Below are 19,371 nucleotides of genomic sequence, written 5' to 3'. Positions count from 1 at the left end.
GCAACCTGTAGGTCAACGGCACTGTTTGTTGTCGTTGTTCACTCAGCACCCAAACGATCTGGTATGGAAGTCAAGTTGGTGATTTAATTTGGACAGTATTTAATGCTGGATGCCCATGCTGACACAACCCGCACCATTTACCTGGGCTTAAGACTTGCACTAGAAATACCCTCGCTTGTGAGCCTTAGTGGCTGGTTTCTCAAAATTCTACTCAAAAAAGACCATAGTGAAAACATGAAAAAGTTTCAATTTGAAGTTAATTTGTTCTAAACATATCACATCAGAATCATCTTTATTTGCCAGGTATGTCCAAAAAACACACAAGGAATTTGTCTCCGGTAGTCTGGAGCTGCTCGAGTACGACAACAGACAGTCAATTAACAGAGAATACTGAACAAGAGATGCAAGTAGTGCAGGGTGGAGAGACGACTACAGTGAGTGCACGAGTAATGTGTAATTGGCCCGACAGAGATGTGACTACAATCTCAAGACACAATTGGCAGCATGTTACAATGGAATTGTAAGTTAACTTTTTAAGAAGTTGATGGCAAGAGGGAAGAAGCTGTTGGAACGTCTGCTAATTTTAGTTTTGTATTGATCGATAATGCCTACCTGAGGGAAGGAGCTGAAGAAGTGGTGACCAGGATGTCGAGGATCCAAGAGGATATTGTATGCTCTTGTGTTAGTTCTGGCAGCGTGAAAGTCCTCAAGGATGGGTACGGGGGTACCGACAATCTATTCAGGAGTTTTGATTGTCCGTTGCAGTCGGAGTTTGTCCTTTTTTTTTTTTTACCAGGACCAAACCGGACTGTGATGGAGGAACACAGGAGTGATTCGATGACTGCTGTGTAGAACTGCCTCAACAGCTCCTGTCGCAGGCCGTGCTTCCTTAGAAGCTGCAGGAAATACAACCCCAATTCCAATGAAGTTGGGACGTTGTGTTAAACAAATAAAAACAGAATACAATGATTTGCAAATCATGTTCAACCTATATTTAATTGAATACACTACAAAGACATTTAATGTTCAAAATGATAAACTATTGTTTTTAGCAAATAATCATTAACTTAGAATTTTATGGCTGCAAGATGTTCCAAAAAATCTGGGACAGGTGGCAAAAAAGACTAAGAAAGTTGAGGAATGCTCTTCAAACACCTGTTTGGAACATCCCACAGGGTAACAGGCTAATTGGGAACAGGTGGGTGCCATGATTGGGCAGAAAGGGAGCTTCCCTGAATTGCTCAGTCATTCACAAGCAAAAATGGGGCGAGGTTCACCTCTTTGTGAACAAGTGCGTGAGAAAATAGTTGAACAGTTTAAGGACAATGTTCCTCAACGTACAATTGCAAAGAATTTAGGGATTTCATCATATACGGTCCATAATATCATCAAAAGGTTCAAGGCCGAAAACCAACATTGAATGCCCGTGAACTTCGATCCCTCAGGCGGCACTGCATCAAAATCAAACATCAATGTGGAAAGGATATCACCACATGGGCTCATGAACACTTCAGAAAACCAATGTCAGTAAATACAGTTCGGCGCTACATCCATAAGTGCAACTTGAAACTATACTATGCAAAGCAAAAGCCATTTATCAACAAAGTGTTCTGTGGTCCAACAAGTCCACATTTCAAATTGTTTTTGGAAATTGTGGACGTCGTGTCCTCCGGGCCAAAGAGGAAAAGAACCATCCGGACTGTTATGGACGTAAAGTTCAAAAGCCAGCACCTGTGATGGTATGGGCCTGTGTTGGTGCCAATGGCATGGGTAACTTAAACATCTGTGAAGGCACCATTCATGCTGAAAGCTACATAAAGGTTTTGGAGAAACATGTGCTGCCATCCAACCAACGTCTTTTTCATGGACGCCCCTGCTGATTTCAGCAAGACAATGCCAAAGCACATTCTGCACGTGTTACAACAGCGTGGCTTTGTAGTAAATAAGTGCGGGTCCTCGACTGGCCTGCCTGCAGTCCAGACCTGTCTCCCATTGTGTGGCGCATTATGAAGCGTAAAATACGACAACAGAGACCCCGGACTGTTGAACAGCTGAAGCTGTACATCGAGCAAGAATGGGAAAGAATTCCACCTTCAAAAATTTGTGTCCTCAGTTCCAAACATTGAATGTTGTTAAAAGAAAAGGTGATGTAACACAGTGGTAAATATGACCCTCTCCCAGCTTTTTTGGAACGTGTTGCAGCCATAAAGGTTTAAGTTAATGATTATTTGCTAAAAACAATTAAGTTTATCAGTTTGAACATTTAATATCTTGTCTTTGTACTGTATTCAATTAAATATAGGTTGAGCATGATTTGCAAATCATTGTATGCTGTTTTTATTTATGTTTAACACAACGTCCCAACTTCATTGGAATTGGGGTTGTACATCTTCTGGGCATTTTTGAGAATGGAGTTAATGTTGATCTCCCACTTCAGGTCCTGAGAGACTGTAATTCCCAGGAACTTTAAGGTCTCGACGGTTGACACAGGGCAGTTGGACAGCGTGAGGGGCAGCTGTGCCGAAGGATGCCTCCTGAAGTCCACGGTCATCTCTACAGTCTTGAGCGTGTTCAGCTCCAGGTTGTGTCGGCCGCCCCACAGCTCCGGCCGCTCCACTTCCTGCCGATACACAGACTAGTCACCGTCTTTGATGATGCCAATGACTGTGGTGTCGTCTGCAAATTTTAGGAGTTTGACAGCCAGGTGCGTTGAGGTGCAGTCATTCCTGTAGAGAGAGAAGAGCAGTGGAGAGAGGATAACAACCTTGGGGCGCCCCGGTGCTGGTGGTGCGTGTAGATGAGGTGGTGTCCCCCAGTCTCACCTGCTGTGTCCAGCCCGTCAGGAAACTATAAATCCACTGGCAGATGGCAGGCGAGACGCAGAGCTGGAGACGCTTGGAGGAGAGGAGTTCGGGGATGATGGTGTTGAACGCTGAGCTGAAGTCCACGAAGAGGATCCTCGTGTAGGTCCCCGCGGCGTCAAGGTGTTCGAGGATGAAGTGCAGTCCCGTATTGACTGTGTCATCCGCAGACCTGTTCGCTCGGTAGGTAAACTGCAGGGGTTCCAGCAGGGGACCTGTGACGCTCTTGAGGTGGTCCAGCACAAGGCGTTCAAAGGACTCCATGACCACAGTCATTCAGACCCCAGATTGCAGTTTTCTTGGGGACTGGGATGATGGTGGAGCATTTGAAACATGATGGTACTTCACACAGTTCCAGAGATGTATTGAAGATCTGTGTGAAGACTGGAGCGAGCTGGTCCACGCAGACTTTGAGGAAGAATGGTCTGGGCCTACCGCTTTGTTGATCTTTTGTAGTTTGAAGATGCGTCTCAAACTCCTGTTCGTGGATGGTCAATGCAGGAGGGGAAGTCAGAGGTGTGATCAGAATCAGAATCATCTTTATTTGCCAAGTATGTCCAAAACACACAAGGAATTTGTCTCCGGTAGTTGGAGCCGCTCTAGTACAACAGACAGTCAATTTACAGAACACTTTGGAGACATAAAGACATTAACAAAAAACAATTGTGCAAAAAGATGCAGAGTCCTCTAGCACTTAGAGCAGTTCGAATGGCTAATATCGCAATAGTCCGGTGCAATGACCATTGTGCAAAGGGCGCTGAGACTTCAAGGAGTGTATGCGGTTTAAAGTGACGAGTAGTGCGATAATAATGATGGGGTCGGTGGTGAGGCTGGGTGGGTGTGGAGTGTGAAAGTGTCCTTTTCAAATCTGCAATCGAAGGTGTTCAAGTCGTTGGCTAGTCTTTTATTGTTCTCAGCATGGGGGGGATCGTCGCTTGTAATTGGTCAGCGATTGTAATGCATGCCAGACTGATTTAGAGTCGAGAGCAGTAAACTGTACATACAGTAAGCACAGATCATTTTACACTTGAGACTGTGAGTCCCAGGATGCGCATGTCATGGAAACAATGAGTCTCAAGCCAGGAAAAATGAGACCCTGGAATTTATCATCATGAAATACAGATACAGTAATCCTACGCTCATGGTTCTTGCTTCGCGGTCCTGCTATATTGCAGATTTTTATCACAGGCATTTTTTATACTGTTTGTACAATATTTTTGTCTTATCCATTGTTCTTGTTCTCTCTCAGTATAATATGTATTTATGCCTGTCATGATAGCAAATTTCTTAGGTCATCAATGCCTTAGAAGGCAAAATATACTGCTAATCAAGTTTCCAGTTGGTTAAGAAAAAGTGCCAAGTAGCAACATTAATGACAACACAAGTAGATCAAAGCAACCTGTTTTGATTCAAGATGTGGACTACTTTTTAAAAGTCTGTAGCCTTTCTTTAAACACTGCTTTGTCAACATGTTCAATAGCTACATCTCTTTACAATAGTCACGCTATACTGTATATAATGTGAGCATTCGTGCGCCATATTCACGTTTGTATTTGCATTGTTGGGCAAAGGGTTCCATAATTGCAAACTGACGGGAAAGAAGAGATGTTTTTTTCTTTCCCCAACTGATGAAATTGGGTGGGATGGTTGTGTTTAAGGTGGCACGGTGACCGACTTGTTAGCACATCTGCCTCACAGTTCTCAGGACTGGGGTTCAAATCCCGGCCCCGCCTGTGTGGAGTTTGCATGTTCTCCCGTGCCTGCGTGGGTTTTCTCCGCGTACTCCGGTTTCCTACCACATCCCCAAAAACATGCGTGGTAGTTTGAATGAAGACTCTAAATTGCCCGTATGTGTGAATGTAAGTGCGAATGGTTGTTTGTTTGTATGTGCCCTGCGATTGGCTCGCAACCAGTTCAGGGTGTACCCGACCTCTTGCCCAAAGATAGCTGGGATAGGCTCCAGCATGCCTGTGACCCTAATGAGGAAAAGCGGTACAGAAAATGGATGGATGGGTTGTATTTGAAATTGATTTTGTCACTTTGAGGTTTTAAGTTATGTTGACTTTGTTGCAACTTCATACAAATTCGATATACCAGCTCTTTGATGTTAGCGGGATGGCCGCGTCCAACTGGCTGGAATCCAGAATGTTCTCACATTGTCGTGGTGGCGCTTTGGAACTAATTCCGTCTTCAGAAAACTTAACTTTGTGTACCCGAGCGCCCGCACACACACACACACACACACACACACGCACGCACGCGCATGCACACATCCACAGACATGCACACAGCCAATCACACTGAGGGTCCCCGCTCTTCACTATCTCTGATTGGTTTAGGGACCAAGATGAAACCCAATTTTTCTTCCTCAAATGACTGGGCACCTGTACGCACCCTCTGTTTTTTGTTTTTTTGTTTTTGTTGCACCATTCAGAAATTTGTGTGTATATGCGACCAAATTAATCGCACTCCAGAGTCCTGTCTTGTCCCCCCCCCCAAAAAAAAAATCATACGCCGGATTTCCAGCACCATGCCAGGGTACTTAGCCACGCTTCTGAAGATGCAGATTGATCGTACTTTATGCGTCCCTGTTAAATTTTGTGCTTCTGAGAAGCGAGACGCACATCAAACGAGTATTCAGAGCCTTGTTTCAATACAGTCGAACCTGTTTACAAATGACCTGGTTTGCAAAGAATTCGGTTCTCACACTATTTTTGGTTTGCCACCAGTGGTAATATGAAGGCATGAAAAGGCTCAGGTGTCTTTTTCTCACACCAAATAAACTTATTTGGTTGCATGCATCACACACTGCAGGTATCTTTGTTTTTTGCTCAGAATTAGCCCTCGGTACAAGCAAAAAACTGCTAGCAATAGTGTTATTAAGCAATCTTATGTTATGTTGTTGTTATGTTATGTATGATAGGGCACATATAGACAAACAACCAATCACACTCACATTCACACTGACGGTGTCACGGTTTGTACCAAATGGTATTGGACGGGACCCAAAAGAAGGCTAAATGGAGGAAGCAGCCGGAAGGGGATTATTAGCATGAAGCGCAAGTTCAGGAATTCCAAGGCGTGATGGTGGGCCATAGGAACAGGGAGTGTGCGGGAGACTGGAGTATGAGCAGGTGAATGAACTTGGCAATGCGGCTGGAGCGAGCATCGTGGCAGGAGACACAGGAGGGCACTGGAGGAGGAGGAATACCAGGGAGTAAGTTCAAGCACGACTATCAGAGAATCTATTCTTACGATTGAGAGCAGTGCTTCGGCCGGTGTAGCGCGTTGGAGCAAGAATACTCTGGCGCTGGAACACAGGAACAGGCAGGCTTAAGTGCAGGCTGTGATGAGTGCTGATTGGGACTAGGTGCGCAGACAAGGAGGTGATTAGTGGTGGAGCCAGAGAGAGGGAAAAAAGAGGCACAAGGTGCCACCCACGCCTCGCAGAGGAATTGCAGGAAACAGATCATGACATACGGACAATTTAGAGTCCTTAATTAATCTACCATGCATGTTTTTGGGATGTGGGAGGAGGCCGGAAAACCCACGCAGGCACAGGGGAGAACATGGGAACTCCACACAGGCGAGCCCGGATTTGAACCTGGGTCCTCAGAACTTTGAGGCAGATGTGCTAACCAGTTGTCCACCATGCTGCCTAGATTGATATTATTGATCTTAATTTGAGCCTCGTTGATATTCTGACGGTATCCAAATAATATGAATGTAGTTTTATTTACATTTAAAGATAATTTGTTAATGTCAAACCATCGTTTCAAGATGGTCAGTTCCTCTTGAACTGTGTGCAGCTCAGTTAGATCTTTTCCAGAGCTAAGCAGAGCAGTGTCATTCGCAAAAAGTACACATTTTAGGGACTTTGATGCCTCACATATATCATTTATGTACAAAATAAATAATATTGGTCCAAGGATTGATCCCTGAGGAACTCCATCAGTTATTTGCATTGAATCTGTTTAGACTTCATTTAACTGCACATACTGTTTTCTATTTGCAAAGTTATAATATAATCTATAATAATAATTATTATTTGCCCTGCGATTGGCTGGCGACCAGTTCAGGGTGTACCCTGCCTCCCGCCCGAAGGTAGCTGGGATAGGCTCCAGCAGCCCGCGACCCTAGTGAGGATAAGCGGTAAAGAAAATGGATAAAACCAAATTTGTATAGAGTAATCCTCCCTCCTTCGCTGGGGTTACCTTCCGGATCACCCCCACAATAAATTAAATCTCCGCTATAGAAACACCCCATTTAAATGCACCCTGGGCATGTTTTTATAGTATTTATGGCACTTATTTTTTTTACAGTCTCTAAACACATTTAAAACAATACAAACACAGCAAGAGCAATAGATAACACAAAAATTGTGTAGAAACAGTCTATAAGATTGAGTAAGAACTGTACTAACACTAAAATCTGCGATACAGCAGGACCGCAAAGCATGAATCGTGATATACTTTAGCAGAGGATTACTGTAGTGCTTTTCTCAACATCCAAAGAAGCTTAAATACCCTGTAAAGTGAATTCAGAGTTTGCTTCTAAATACATTAGACATACAAGATAATTGCTTAAAACGTGCAAAGACCGAGAACTATGTAGTACTTATCTGTAGCGATATAGCGTTAAACTGTTTTATACCATTTCAGTTTTCCTGATGTTTGGGGGCATGGCTAAAACAACGCCCAGTGACGCACTTGGACATGCAGCATGAGTCACCCATCCACCCATGATATAAGAACTCAGTGGCTTTGTTCCATCTGTGGCTATCCGGCGCAATTGCGAGTTACTTAAGTTGGAATTGTTTGGCCTATTTTACCACTACGGCGTGCATCTTCCCAAGATGCGACAATTTACAGAAAATCTCTCTGTCGTTATTTCATTTCCCAAGTGTTTTGTATTTTGTGTATATTTAATTGAATACGCAACAAAGACAATATATTTAATTATCAAACTGATAAACTTTATTGTTTTTAGCAAATAATCATTAACTTAGAATTTTGTGGCTGCAACACGTTCCAAAAAAGCTGGGACAGGGTTATGTTTACCACGGTGTTACATCACCTTTTCTTTTAACAACATTCAATAAACGTTTGGGAACTGAGGACACTAATTGTTGAAGCTTTGTAGGTGGAATTCTTTCCCATTCTTGCTCAATGTACAGCTTCAGCTGTTCAACAGTCAGGAGTCTCTGTTGTCGTATTTTATACTTCTTAATGCGCCAGACATTTTCAATGGGAGACCGGTCTGGACTGAAGGCAGGCCAGTCTAGTACCCGCACTCTTTCACTACGAAACCACACTGTTGTAACACGTGCAGAATGTGGTTTGGCATTTTCTTGCTGAAATAAGCAGGGGCGTCCATGAAAAAGACGTTGCTTGGATGGCAGCACATGCTTCTCCAAAACCTGTATGTACCTTTCAGCATTAATGGTGCCTTCACAGATGTGTAAGTTACCCATGCCATTGGCACTAACACAGCCCCATACCATCATAGATGCTGGCTTTTGAACTTTGCGTCCATAACAGTCCGGATGGTTCTTTTCCTCTTTGGCCCGGAGGACGCGACGTCCACAATTTCCAAAAACAATTTGAAATGTGGACTTGTTGGACCACAGAACACTTTGTTGATAAATGGCTTTTGCTTTGCATAGTAGAGTTTCAAGTTGCACTTATGGATGTAGCGCCGAACTGTATTTACTGACATTGGCTTTCTGAAGTGTTCATGAGCCCATGTGGTGATATCCTTTACACATTGATGTCGTTTTTTTATGCAGTGCCGCCTGAGGGATCGAAGGTCATGGACATTCAATGTTGGTTTTCGGTCTTTCCGCTTACATGCAGTGATTTCTCCAGATTCTGATGATATTATGGACCGTAGATGATGAAATCCCTAAATTCCTTGCAATTGTATGTTGAGGAACATTGTCTTTAAACTGTTGGACTATTTTGTCACGCACTTGTTCACAAAGAGGTGAACCTCGCCCCATCTTTGCTTGTGAATGACTGAGCAATTCAGGGAAGCTTCTTTTCTGCCCAATCATGGCACCCACCGGTTCCCAATGAGCCTGTTCACCTGTGGGATGTTCCAAAAAGGTGTTTGAAGAGCATTCCTCAACTTTCTCAGTCTTTTTTGCCACCTGTCTCAGCTTTTTTGGAATGTGTTGCAGCCATAAAATTCTAAGTGAATGATTATTTGCTAAAAACAATAGTTTATCATTTTGAACATTAAATATCTTGTCTTTGTAGTGTATTCTATTAAATATATGTTGAACATGATTTGCAAATCATTGTATTCTGTTTTTATTTATGTTTAACACAACGTCCCAACTTCATTGGAATTGGGCTTGTATAACTGGCAGGAAGTATGTGCTCAAATGTCTGAATAACGTGCCGCCGTGTTTACTGTCAGTAGCACCAGACAGATAAATGTTATTATAACCCCACCCCTCTTCCAATAAAAAATGTAATAGACTCCCCACACATTATCAATGTCTCTGACTTTGTATTTTCTTGCAGTGGTGATCATGTGTATGGAAGCCAGCAAAATTCGAGAAATTATGCTTGCTGCACACAGGCATCAATTGACCAGTGGAACTCACATGTTCTTCAATATTGAACTCTTCAATGCATCCTCTTATGGTAATATAACAACTATAACATCATGTCTGAGTGATTCACGCAGTTCATTTTCGAGACCAGTGTTTGTGTGATGAATTAAATTTATGTTGATCTGAATTTAGATTGTTTTGTGCATGTCATTAAACTGCATTTCAGGCAATGGCTCATGGAGGAGAGGAGACAAATTTGACAATGAAGCAAGGCAAGCCTATGCATATTTGAACACTGTGACACTGCTTCGAACAGTCAAACCGGAATTTGAAAACTTCTCAATGGAAATTAAAGCGGCCAGTGAAAGTATGGGACTGCACAACTGCAAAGACTGTGGAAGTGTACGTATATCTACAAGAGAATACATATTTTTCATGTACAAACCCCAAATCGAATGAAGTCGGGACATTGTGTAAAATGTAAATAAAAACAGAATACAGTGATTTGCAAATCCTTTTTTAAACTTATATTCAATTGAATACGCTACAAAGATAAGATATTTAATCTTCAAATTGATAAACGTTTTTTTTTTTTTTTTTTGCAAATATTCACAAATTTTGAATTTGATGCTTGGGACACATTCCAAAAAAGCTGGCACAGAGGCATATTTATCACTACATTACATCCCCTTTCGTTTTAATAACACTCAATAAGCGTTTGGGAACTGAGGACACCAATTGTTGAAGCTTATAGCTGGAATTATTTCCCATTCTTGCTTGATGTACAACTTCAGTTGCTCAACAGTCCGGTGTCTCCGTTGTCCAATTTTGTTCTTCATAATGCGCCTGCACACATTTTCAATGGGAAACAGGTCTAGACTGCAGGCAGGCCAGTCTAGTTCTCGTTCTCTTTTACTATGAATCCACGTTGCTGTAATGAGCAGAATGTGGCCTGTCATTGACTTGCTGAAATAATTAGGACTTGGCTTGGATGGTATCATATTCATCAATCCATCTATTTTCTACACCGCATATCCTCACTGGGGTCGCGGGTATGATGCACCCTGTCCCGGCTATCTCCGGGCGTGAGGCGGGGTACACCCCGAACTGGTCGCCAGCCAATCGCAGGGCACTCACATTCATACCTATGGGCAATTTAGACTCTTCAATTAACCTACCGTGCGTGTTTTGGGGATGTGGGAGGAAACCGGATACAAAACCCGCACAGGCACGGGGAGAATATGCATATATTCCTCCTCAACCTGTATGCCATGGACACTAACACACTCCCATACCATCATAGATGCTGGCTTTTGAACTTTGCGCTGAGAGCAATGCAGACTGTCCTTTCCTCTTTCACAGGTCACGGGCATTCAATGTTGTATTCAAGCCTTGCTGCTTTCTCCAGATTCTCTGAATATTTTGATTATATTGTGGACCGGAGATGAGAAAATGCCTGAATTCCTTGCAATTGTACGTTGAGCAACGCTGTTCTTAAACTGTTTTCTAGGATGGTCTTTTGATACGCAGTCATGACACTCACCTGTTTTCAATTAAACAGCTGGGGGGGGTTAGCATTCCTCAACTTTTTCCCAGTCTTTTGTTGCCCCTGTCCCAGCTTTTTTTGGAACATGTTGCAGGCATCAAATTCAAAATAAGGGAATATTTGCAACAAAAAAATAAAATCAATAAAATTTAAAAAAGCAACAACAAACAAAGAAACAAAAAAAACTAATGTTCGTCAATTTGAATATTAAATAGCTTGTCTTTGTAGTGTATTCAACTGAATATAGGTTGAAAAGGTTTTTCAAGTCATTGTATTCTATTTTTATTTGTTCTACACAGCGTGCAGTTCATACTGTATCTGCTTTCATCCACACTTGGAAGAGACCTAAATTCCATGCATTTCTTTACTTTATGTGGCCACGATGTATGTCTGCATTTGGCCACATAGAGGAATCTATGATTTTGATATTGAAATAGCCACTTGGATCAATATAGTGTACATTTTGCCTTTGTGTTACAATACTACAATACTTAAACTTAAGGTTACGGGCGTGCTGGAGCCTATCCCTGCTGACTCTGGACGAGAGGCGGGGTACACCCTGAACTGGTCGCCACCCAATCGCACGGCACATATAAACAAACAATCATTTGCACCTATGAGCAATTTCATCGTCAATTAAGCTACCATGCATGTTTTTCTTTGGGATGTGGGAGGAAACCGGAGTACCCGGCGAAAACCCACGGAGGCCGGATTTGAATCCGGGTCCTCAGAACTGTGAGGGAGACGTGCTAACCGGGTGTACACCGTGCCGCCGACAAAGTAATCTGAAAAGAAAAAGGATTATCTTGGGCGAAACAATGAAGAAGATTACGTTCCTATGCAACACCCATAGAAGCTGAAATCTGATCCCCCCCCCAAAAATTAAGCCACACACGACTGGAGGCTGCTCAGCCAAGACACATGCTACGAAATGAATACAAGAGACTGTTAGAAATAAGTCAATTGTTGTGCCCTGTGATTCATTGTCGACCAGACTAGGGAGCAAAGTAAGCTTGGATAGGCTCACACACCCTTGACAGCCAGAAATTTAAAAAAATGGTAGACAATAAATGAATGTGGCCAGTGCTGTTTTTCATTTCAACTTGTCAGCGAGAAACTTGAACTGGTACTAGTTCTAGTTAGCACTTGTCCAACAGCATTCTGGGCCAGCCTGCTTGAGAGTCTTTAGAGCCTTGTTGAAGTAGCTTTTTATTCTCATAAGATGTACTGAATCTTTAGCTTAGAAATACTGTATATTAGGGACTTTGGCACTGGCAGAAAGAAGTGCAGTTGCTCCCTGGAAACTTGACAGGGTTTCCTATTGCTCAGTTGGGAAAAAGGAGGATGCATATTGATGTCATCTCTGCAATAACATTTATACAACTTCCTATAATTAAATGGGATAGTCTTGTCCTCGTGGGCCCCACTGACAACCATAACAATAAATTAGAAATCCTGATTCTAAATCTCTCTCTCATTTTAATTTTTGCCTGGATTTTCCATTTTAGGTCAACGTGTTCGTTGAGGGATTCCATGACGCGTTGCTGCTTTATGCCATTGCTTTGAAGGAAGCTATGAAAAGTGGATACACTAAGAAAAATGGATCAGAAATCACATCACAAATGTGGAACAGAACATTTGAAGGTAAAATGCACTTTCATGACAACATTTCATTACATTACATTTCTACATTGTCTGAATTGGCTGGGCACCTAATAGATGTAAAATATAAATGTGTTGTAGTACCAATGGAAAAAATTACATATCGAGTTAAATGCAACTGGTATGCATTTAGCATGCAAATGAACTGTTAATATGCATTGTGTGTATGCATGATATTGCACATTCAGTAATATTCGTTGTACAAACGTTTGTTCATGTGGAAAATGTATACATTATTGCACAGTACCGGAAACCGGAGTACCCGGAGAAAACCCACGCAAACTCCACACAGGCGGGGCTGGGATTTGAACCCCAGTCCCCTTTCTGTTAATAATAATAATACATTACACTTACAGGTACATAGCGCTTTTCTTGGCACTCAAAGACGCTTTACAATTTCATGCATTATTCAATCACTCCTCAGTCACACCTGGTGGTAGCAACCTACCTGTGTAGCCACAGTTTCCCTGGGGCAGTCTGACTGAAGTGTGGATGCCATTCCGCACCTACGGCCCCTCCGACCACCATGAGGCAATGAGGGTTAAGTGTCTTGCCCAGGGCCACGACGAGAACATGCACTTTGGGCGGGGTTACGAACCGTCGACCCTCCGGTTACAGGGCGTACTCTTACCCTCTGAGTCACGCCGCCCACAAGTTCCAACATGACTGTGCACCAATGCACAAAGCAAGGTCCATGAAAACCATGAGACTTTGGTGTGGATAAAGTTGACTGGCCTGGCCATAGTCCTGACGTCAACTGAATAAAACATCTTTTGGATCAATTACAGTGCAGTGAAAACCCAAACGTGCTAGTAAGGAATGGCTAGGGAAATGAGTGATAGCAGGAAAAGGAGTAAACTCTGGAGACATTTATTGACAATACAAAGGCAGTGTAAATTCTGCAGGAGAAAAAAAATCTCCTATCGGGCTGGCTGCACAACCTGCTTAGGCACCCATCTGTGAGAAGAATAAAAGACAAGCATTTGAACCTGGTATTAATGAAGGTTCCAGTGTGTCTAATTAAAAACTATTGCACATTGTAGCAATGTCAGTCCCTTCTGAGAGAACCTTCTCCAAAACAGGAGACGACAAACAATTTACGACAGAAGAAACTAGGTCAGCTCCTCAACTTGTTTTTTCAATGCCAATCTTAACTATAGATAAGTTATCTGAATGCAGATTGTTTTTTTTTTGTTTTACATATTTTAATTTTTATTTTGTTGTGTTGTGTGTTTCGCAGTGATGATTTGTTGTTTCACTTTGAATTTGTTTAACAGAACAAAAATAAAAGCTTCAAATATTTATTAGTTCAACACTAAATAGTTATTTGTTTTTGTATAGCATGAAGAAATAAAGCCATATTTTTATTAAAAAATTAATGGAAAATATTGTGCATGTTTTTACATTATTATGCATAATTTTACATTATTTTTGCATAATAAATTAAGTAACAAAAAATCTGAAGAGCCGTTCGGGAGCTGAAAGAACCGGCTCTTTATAGTGAGCCGATTCAATCCTGGTTTACGGATGTGTGCATTAGCTGTTCTGTTTTTTTCTCTTGGCACTTTTTTTTTTTTTTTTTTTTTTGTCTCGTTCAGCAGCAGAAAGGAGGATCTGTATCCCTTTTATGCCGGAGCAGTTTTACTGTGCCACAGTGGAGTGGGAAGTATGCAGGAAAGAGGTAGTGGGCCCAGCTGTAGAACTGAAGTGTGTGAGTGGGCCCCACGCTAAGCGAATAAGTCCCAGGGGTGTGTATCTGCAGACACATGCAAGTGAATTGACACCGTCTCGCATGCACAATAACCTTCAGAAATGTCCTGTAATTGCTGCGCCTCCATCGCGGGGGCTGAGGACCCCACCCCACCAACCCAAGAGACAGGGTCTGGGGTGTGACTAGTGAAAAAATATTTACACTGAATGGTGTGAGAGTGTGCTAAGTGAGTGATTAAGAGGCATGGCTCCTGCAGGCCGAGCCCATCTGGCGGGACAACCACAGGGAGAGCGGACCACCACACCCGCCTCCTCCCACCCCATTCCAGCCAGCACCCACTACCTTCCCCAGAGTGCGGGAGGTGGAGCTGCTCCTAGACCAGGGAGCGATCACCTACCCACCGCCCACTCCCAACTAAAGAGGGGGAGGCGGCTCGAGGAGTGACAGGGGGCCCTACCACAAACCACCAGCAGCCAGAATGAGGAACCAAGGCGGACGACAGTTGGCACCACCTCAGCACTCGCGGAACATGAGCGAATTCACCACCAGTGAGGCCCGCCCAGTCATCCGTAACTCCCCACCCCCGCCCCTTCACACACCAGGAAGGAGTAAAGAAAATCCCGCCCCCGCAGACGCCAGCACCACAAGCACAGGGTCAAGAAGAGAAGATCCCAATCCATGCATGTGTAAAGTGTTACAAAAAGAAAAAGTAAATCAATAAAAAAGGAAAAAGGAAAGAAAACAACAATAACAAAGTATACAGAAAGCAAAACTTTACATTTACAATCTTGTTATTGTCAGATGGCACTCTACCCAAGCAAAGGAATCAAAGCTCTAGGTTCAGCATGTTGAAGAAGGGTGACCAGCTACCTGTGTATGTAATTGATTTTTTCGTTCTATAGATATTTTGTCTAATGCAATATATTCTATGAGGGGATTTATCTAGTGATTAATATTGATGGATTGTTTATTTTTCCAGTTTAGTCAAATTGTTTTCTTAACGGTAGCTAACACTAGGAGTATTGGTTGTGACTCTCGACACTTTTTAATTTACCTGCTAATTTGCTGTTCATGTTGCTCTGTGTTGCAACGCAGTTGCTGCCAGTGTTATGTTAAAAGTGCACTGTACACCGAAGCACTTATTCTGATGTTTCATACTCAACATTTCACGTTAGCTTCGCAATTAGCATGTTATCTCTTCTTGGACGTCGTGTCGTATGCTTAGCTACGTCTCGTCCACCTTTAGTGATAACGGTACGTGTTACAAGTGTAACATATTCGGCGGCATTGAGGAGAGGATTAGTTCCTTAGATGAGAGGATCCGCACCGCCGCGCCAGCAAGCGCTCGTACAGTGGGTATGGAAAGTATTCAGACCCCCTTAAATTTTTCACTCTTTGTTATATTGTAGCCATTTGCTCTAATCATTTAAGTTAATTTTTTCCTCATTAATGTACACAGAGCACCCCATATTGACAGGAAAAAAGAGAGATTTATTAAAAAAGAAAACAAAATATCACACATCCATAAGTATTCAGACCCTTTGCTGTGACACTCATATTTAACTCGGGTGCAGTCCATTTCTTCTGATCGTCCTTACAATGGTTCTACACCTTCAATGGAGTCCAGCTGTGTTTGATTATACTGATTGGACGTGATTAGGAAAGACACACACCTGTCTAGATAAGACCTTACAGCTCACAGTGCATGTCAGAGAAAATGAGAATCATGAGGTCAAAGGAACTGCCTGAAGAACTCAGAAACAGATACGTGGAAAGGCACAGATCTGGCCAAGATTAAACAAATAATTCTGCTGCACTTAAGGTTCCTAAGAGCAGAGTGGCCTCCATAATCCTTAAATGGAAGATGTTTGGGATGATCAGAACCCTTCCAAGAGCTTTCCGTCCGGTCAAACTGAGCAATCGGGGGAGAAGAACCTTGGTGAGAGAGGTAAAGAAGAACCCAAAGATCACTGGCTGAGCTCCAGAGATGCAGTCAGGAGATGGGAGAAAGTTCTAGAAAGGTCAACCATCACTACAAGACACATGAAGGCCTCCAAGATGGTGAGAAATAAGATTCTCTGGTCTGATGAGACCAAGATAGAACATTTTGGCCTTAATTCCAAGCGGTATGTGTGTAGAAACCAGGCACTGCTCATCACCTGTCCAATACAGTCCCAACAGTGAAGCATGGTGGTGGCAGCAGCATGCTGTGGGGGTGTTTTTTCAGCTGCAGGGACAGGACGACTGGTTGCAATCAAAGGAAAGATTAACGCGGCAAAGTACAGGGATATCCTGGACGAAAACCTTCTCCAGAGTGCTCAGGACCTCAGACTGGGCAGAAGGTTCATCTTCCAACAAGACAATGACTCAAAGCACACAGCTATATTAACAAAGGAGTGGCTTCAGAAACAACTCCGTAACTGTTCTTGAATGGGCCATCCAGAGCCCTGACTTTAACATAATTGTGCATCTCTGGAGAGACCTGAAAATGGCTGCCCACCACCATTCACCATCTAACCTGACAGAACTGGAGAGGATCTTCAAGGAGGAATGGCAGAGGATGCCCAAATCCAGGTGTGAAAAACCTATTGCATCATTCCCAAAAAGACTCATGGCTGTATTAGCGCAAAAGGGTGCTTCTACTAAATACTGAGCAAAGGGTCTGAATACTTATGGCTGTGTGATATTTCAGTTTTTCTTTTTTAATAAAACTGCAAAAATTTCAACAAGTCTGTTTTTTTTCTGTCAATATGGGGTGCTGTGTGTACATTAATGAGGGGGAAAAAATAAGTCAAATGATTTCAGCACATGGTTGCAATATAACAAAGAGTGAAAAATTTAAGGGTGTCGGAATACTTTCCGTACCCACTGTAGCTGGTATGGACTCTTAGCAAGTTATCTGAGCGGCTCGCTGCGAAGCACTGTAAGCAGCTCGGACTAGACTGGTTCACATGACCTGTTCACCAGCAGCAGGCCGTTTCTGATTGGCAAGCGGGATACTATAGTTGACAAATGGGAGCGCTGTAAATAAAGAAAAGGAAAAAAATGCAGCTTTGGCGATCACATGATCGTTTTGTCTGAAATCACGGTTTCGATCTAAAAATGATAAATTGTTCAGCCCTACCTGGCACTGATACTGCTCCCCAAGCAGACAACAACAAAGTACAGTAGATGGTAAATGTCGTGCTCCAACATCCCCGATCACCACATCCGACAGGCTGCTCCCCAAACGCACAAACTGGGGCCTGTTTGATAGGTAGTCAGTGATCCAGTAGATGCTGGATGATGAGACACCAGTCTGAAGCAGCTTCCCACCCAGCAGAAAAGGTTTTATGGTATTGAAGGCAATAGAGAACTCAAAGAACCTAACTCTCACAGTACCTCCACTATGATCCAGGTGTGAGTGAGCACGATGCATCAGTGAGGTGGCAGCATGCAGAGGGTCTAGGGCGTGTTTCACCTTTTCATAGATGGGCTAGAACCAGTCTCTCCATTATGTTCATGACGTTACGTCAGCGCAACAGGTTGTAGTCATTGAAGCCAGATGAGGTGGCTTTCTTTGACACTATTCAAGAGGTTTTCCATAGCAACGGCAACTTTCATCAGACTTAGGTTAAAGATCCGTTATAGGATGCCAGACAGCAATTGTGAAGGTTGCCGTGGAGACTGAGTGGAGGGTCATGGTAATTTGGGGGGGTTCACAGAGATAGAAGGGAGTCCACAGCTCGGTGTTGAGAATATAAATTAACAAAACTGGTGCTACAATTGTTTACATTAGCAATTAGTCTCAGATTACATGGTGATATCGATCTTTCCAGTGAAAATTTTAATGATAGTTCAGGTGTGTAAAGTTAGAATTTCATAAAATTGTTGATAATGGCGATTTAGCTGTTGCTAACATCATGAAAGAGCCTGATTTTGAAAATCTGAATTTCTTGGCCTCCTACCTTGACCTCAATGATCATTATTTTACCATCCCACAATGACATTTAACTTTCATTTAAGACAAATTATCCAAAGACGTTTACAAACCATATTACATAATTCTTGTGAGAAAAGCTACCATACTCCCAGAGGAATGTACCGGAAAAGAGTTGGAGATAAGCACCAGTATATCTTATAGGGATGTCCCGATCCAACTTTTTCACTTCCGATATTGCAGCCTTGAATTTGGGCCGATACCGATATCGGTACCAGCCGATATCAGAAATAATCCATCCATCCATTCATTCATCCATTGATCGACCGGTAAATAGAGAGAGCGCTTCGCCTTTCGGCATAGCTCCTTCTTCACCACAACGGACCGATACAAAGTCCGCATCACTGCAGACACTGCACCGGTCCGCCTGTCAATCTCCCGTTCCATTCTTCCCTCACTTGTTAACAAGACCCCAATATATTTGAACACCTTCACTTGGGGCAGGTTCTCATCCCCGACCTGGAGAAGGCACTCCACCCTTTTCCGACTGAAGACCATGGTCTCAGATCTGGAGGTTCTGATTTTCATCCCATCCGCTTCACACTCGGCTGCGAACCGCTCCAGTGAGAGCTGAAGGTCACTGCTTGATGAAGCCATCAGAACCACATCATCTGCAAAAAGCAGAGACGGAATGCTGAGGCCACCAAACTGGACCCCCCTCAACACCTCAGCTGCGCCGAGAAATTTTGTCCATAAAGCAAAGCAAATGTATTTGTATAGCGCATTTCATACACCAGGTAACTCAATGTGCTTTAAATGATTAAAAGCTTATGAAGAAGAGAAAAAATAAATAAAAGTACAATTAAAACAGCGTACAGTGCAAGAAAAAAGAAGAGTTTTTAACCTGGACTTTAAAACATTTACACTTGACGTCACATCCGTTGGCAACTTATTCCATCTGTGTGCAGCATAATAGCTAAATGATGCTTCACTATGTTTGCTTTGGACTATTTGAACTGAGTCTGTCGATCTCAGAGGCCTACTAGGTTTATATCTCTTTCACATTTCTTTCATGCATTCAGGACCTAAACCATTTCGTGATGAACAAAC

At 42.8% G+C, this 19,371-nt stretch overlaps 1 protein-coding gene across 1 annotated transcript in view; it reads left to right on the top strand.

The window, feature by feature from the left end:
- Positions 1-19,371, top strand: part of npr3 (natriuretic peptide receptor 3) — a 46,351-nt gene that overhangs the window by 14,255 nt on the left and 12,725 nt on the right. Inside the window, exons 2-4 of the mRNA XM_061768305.1 lie at positions 9,392-9,514; positions 9,650-9,825; positions 12,478-12,613. Coding sequence (XP_061624289.1) covers positions 9,392-9,514; positions 9,650-9,825; positions 12,478-12,613 — 435 coding nt within the window. The remainder of the gene's footprint in view (positions 1-9,391; positions 9,515-9,649; positions 9,826-12,477; positions 12,614-19,371) is intronic.

This window comes from Phyllopteryx taeniolatus, chromosome 3 (assembly GCF_024500385.1).
Source record: "Phyllopteryx taeniolatus isolate TA_2022b chromosome 3, UOR_Ptae_1.2, whole genome shotgun sequence".
NCBI classification, from domain to species: Eukaryota; Metazoa; Chordata; class Actinopteri; order Syngnathiformes; family Syngnathidae; genus Phyllopteryx; species Phyllopteryx taeniolatus.
Note: the sequence above shows the minus strand (reverse complement) of the source record. Positions and strands in the feature narration are given on the sequence as shown.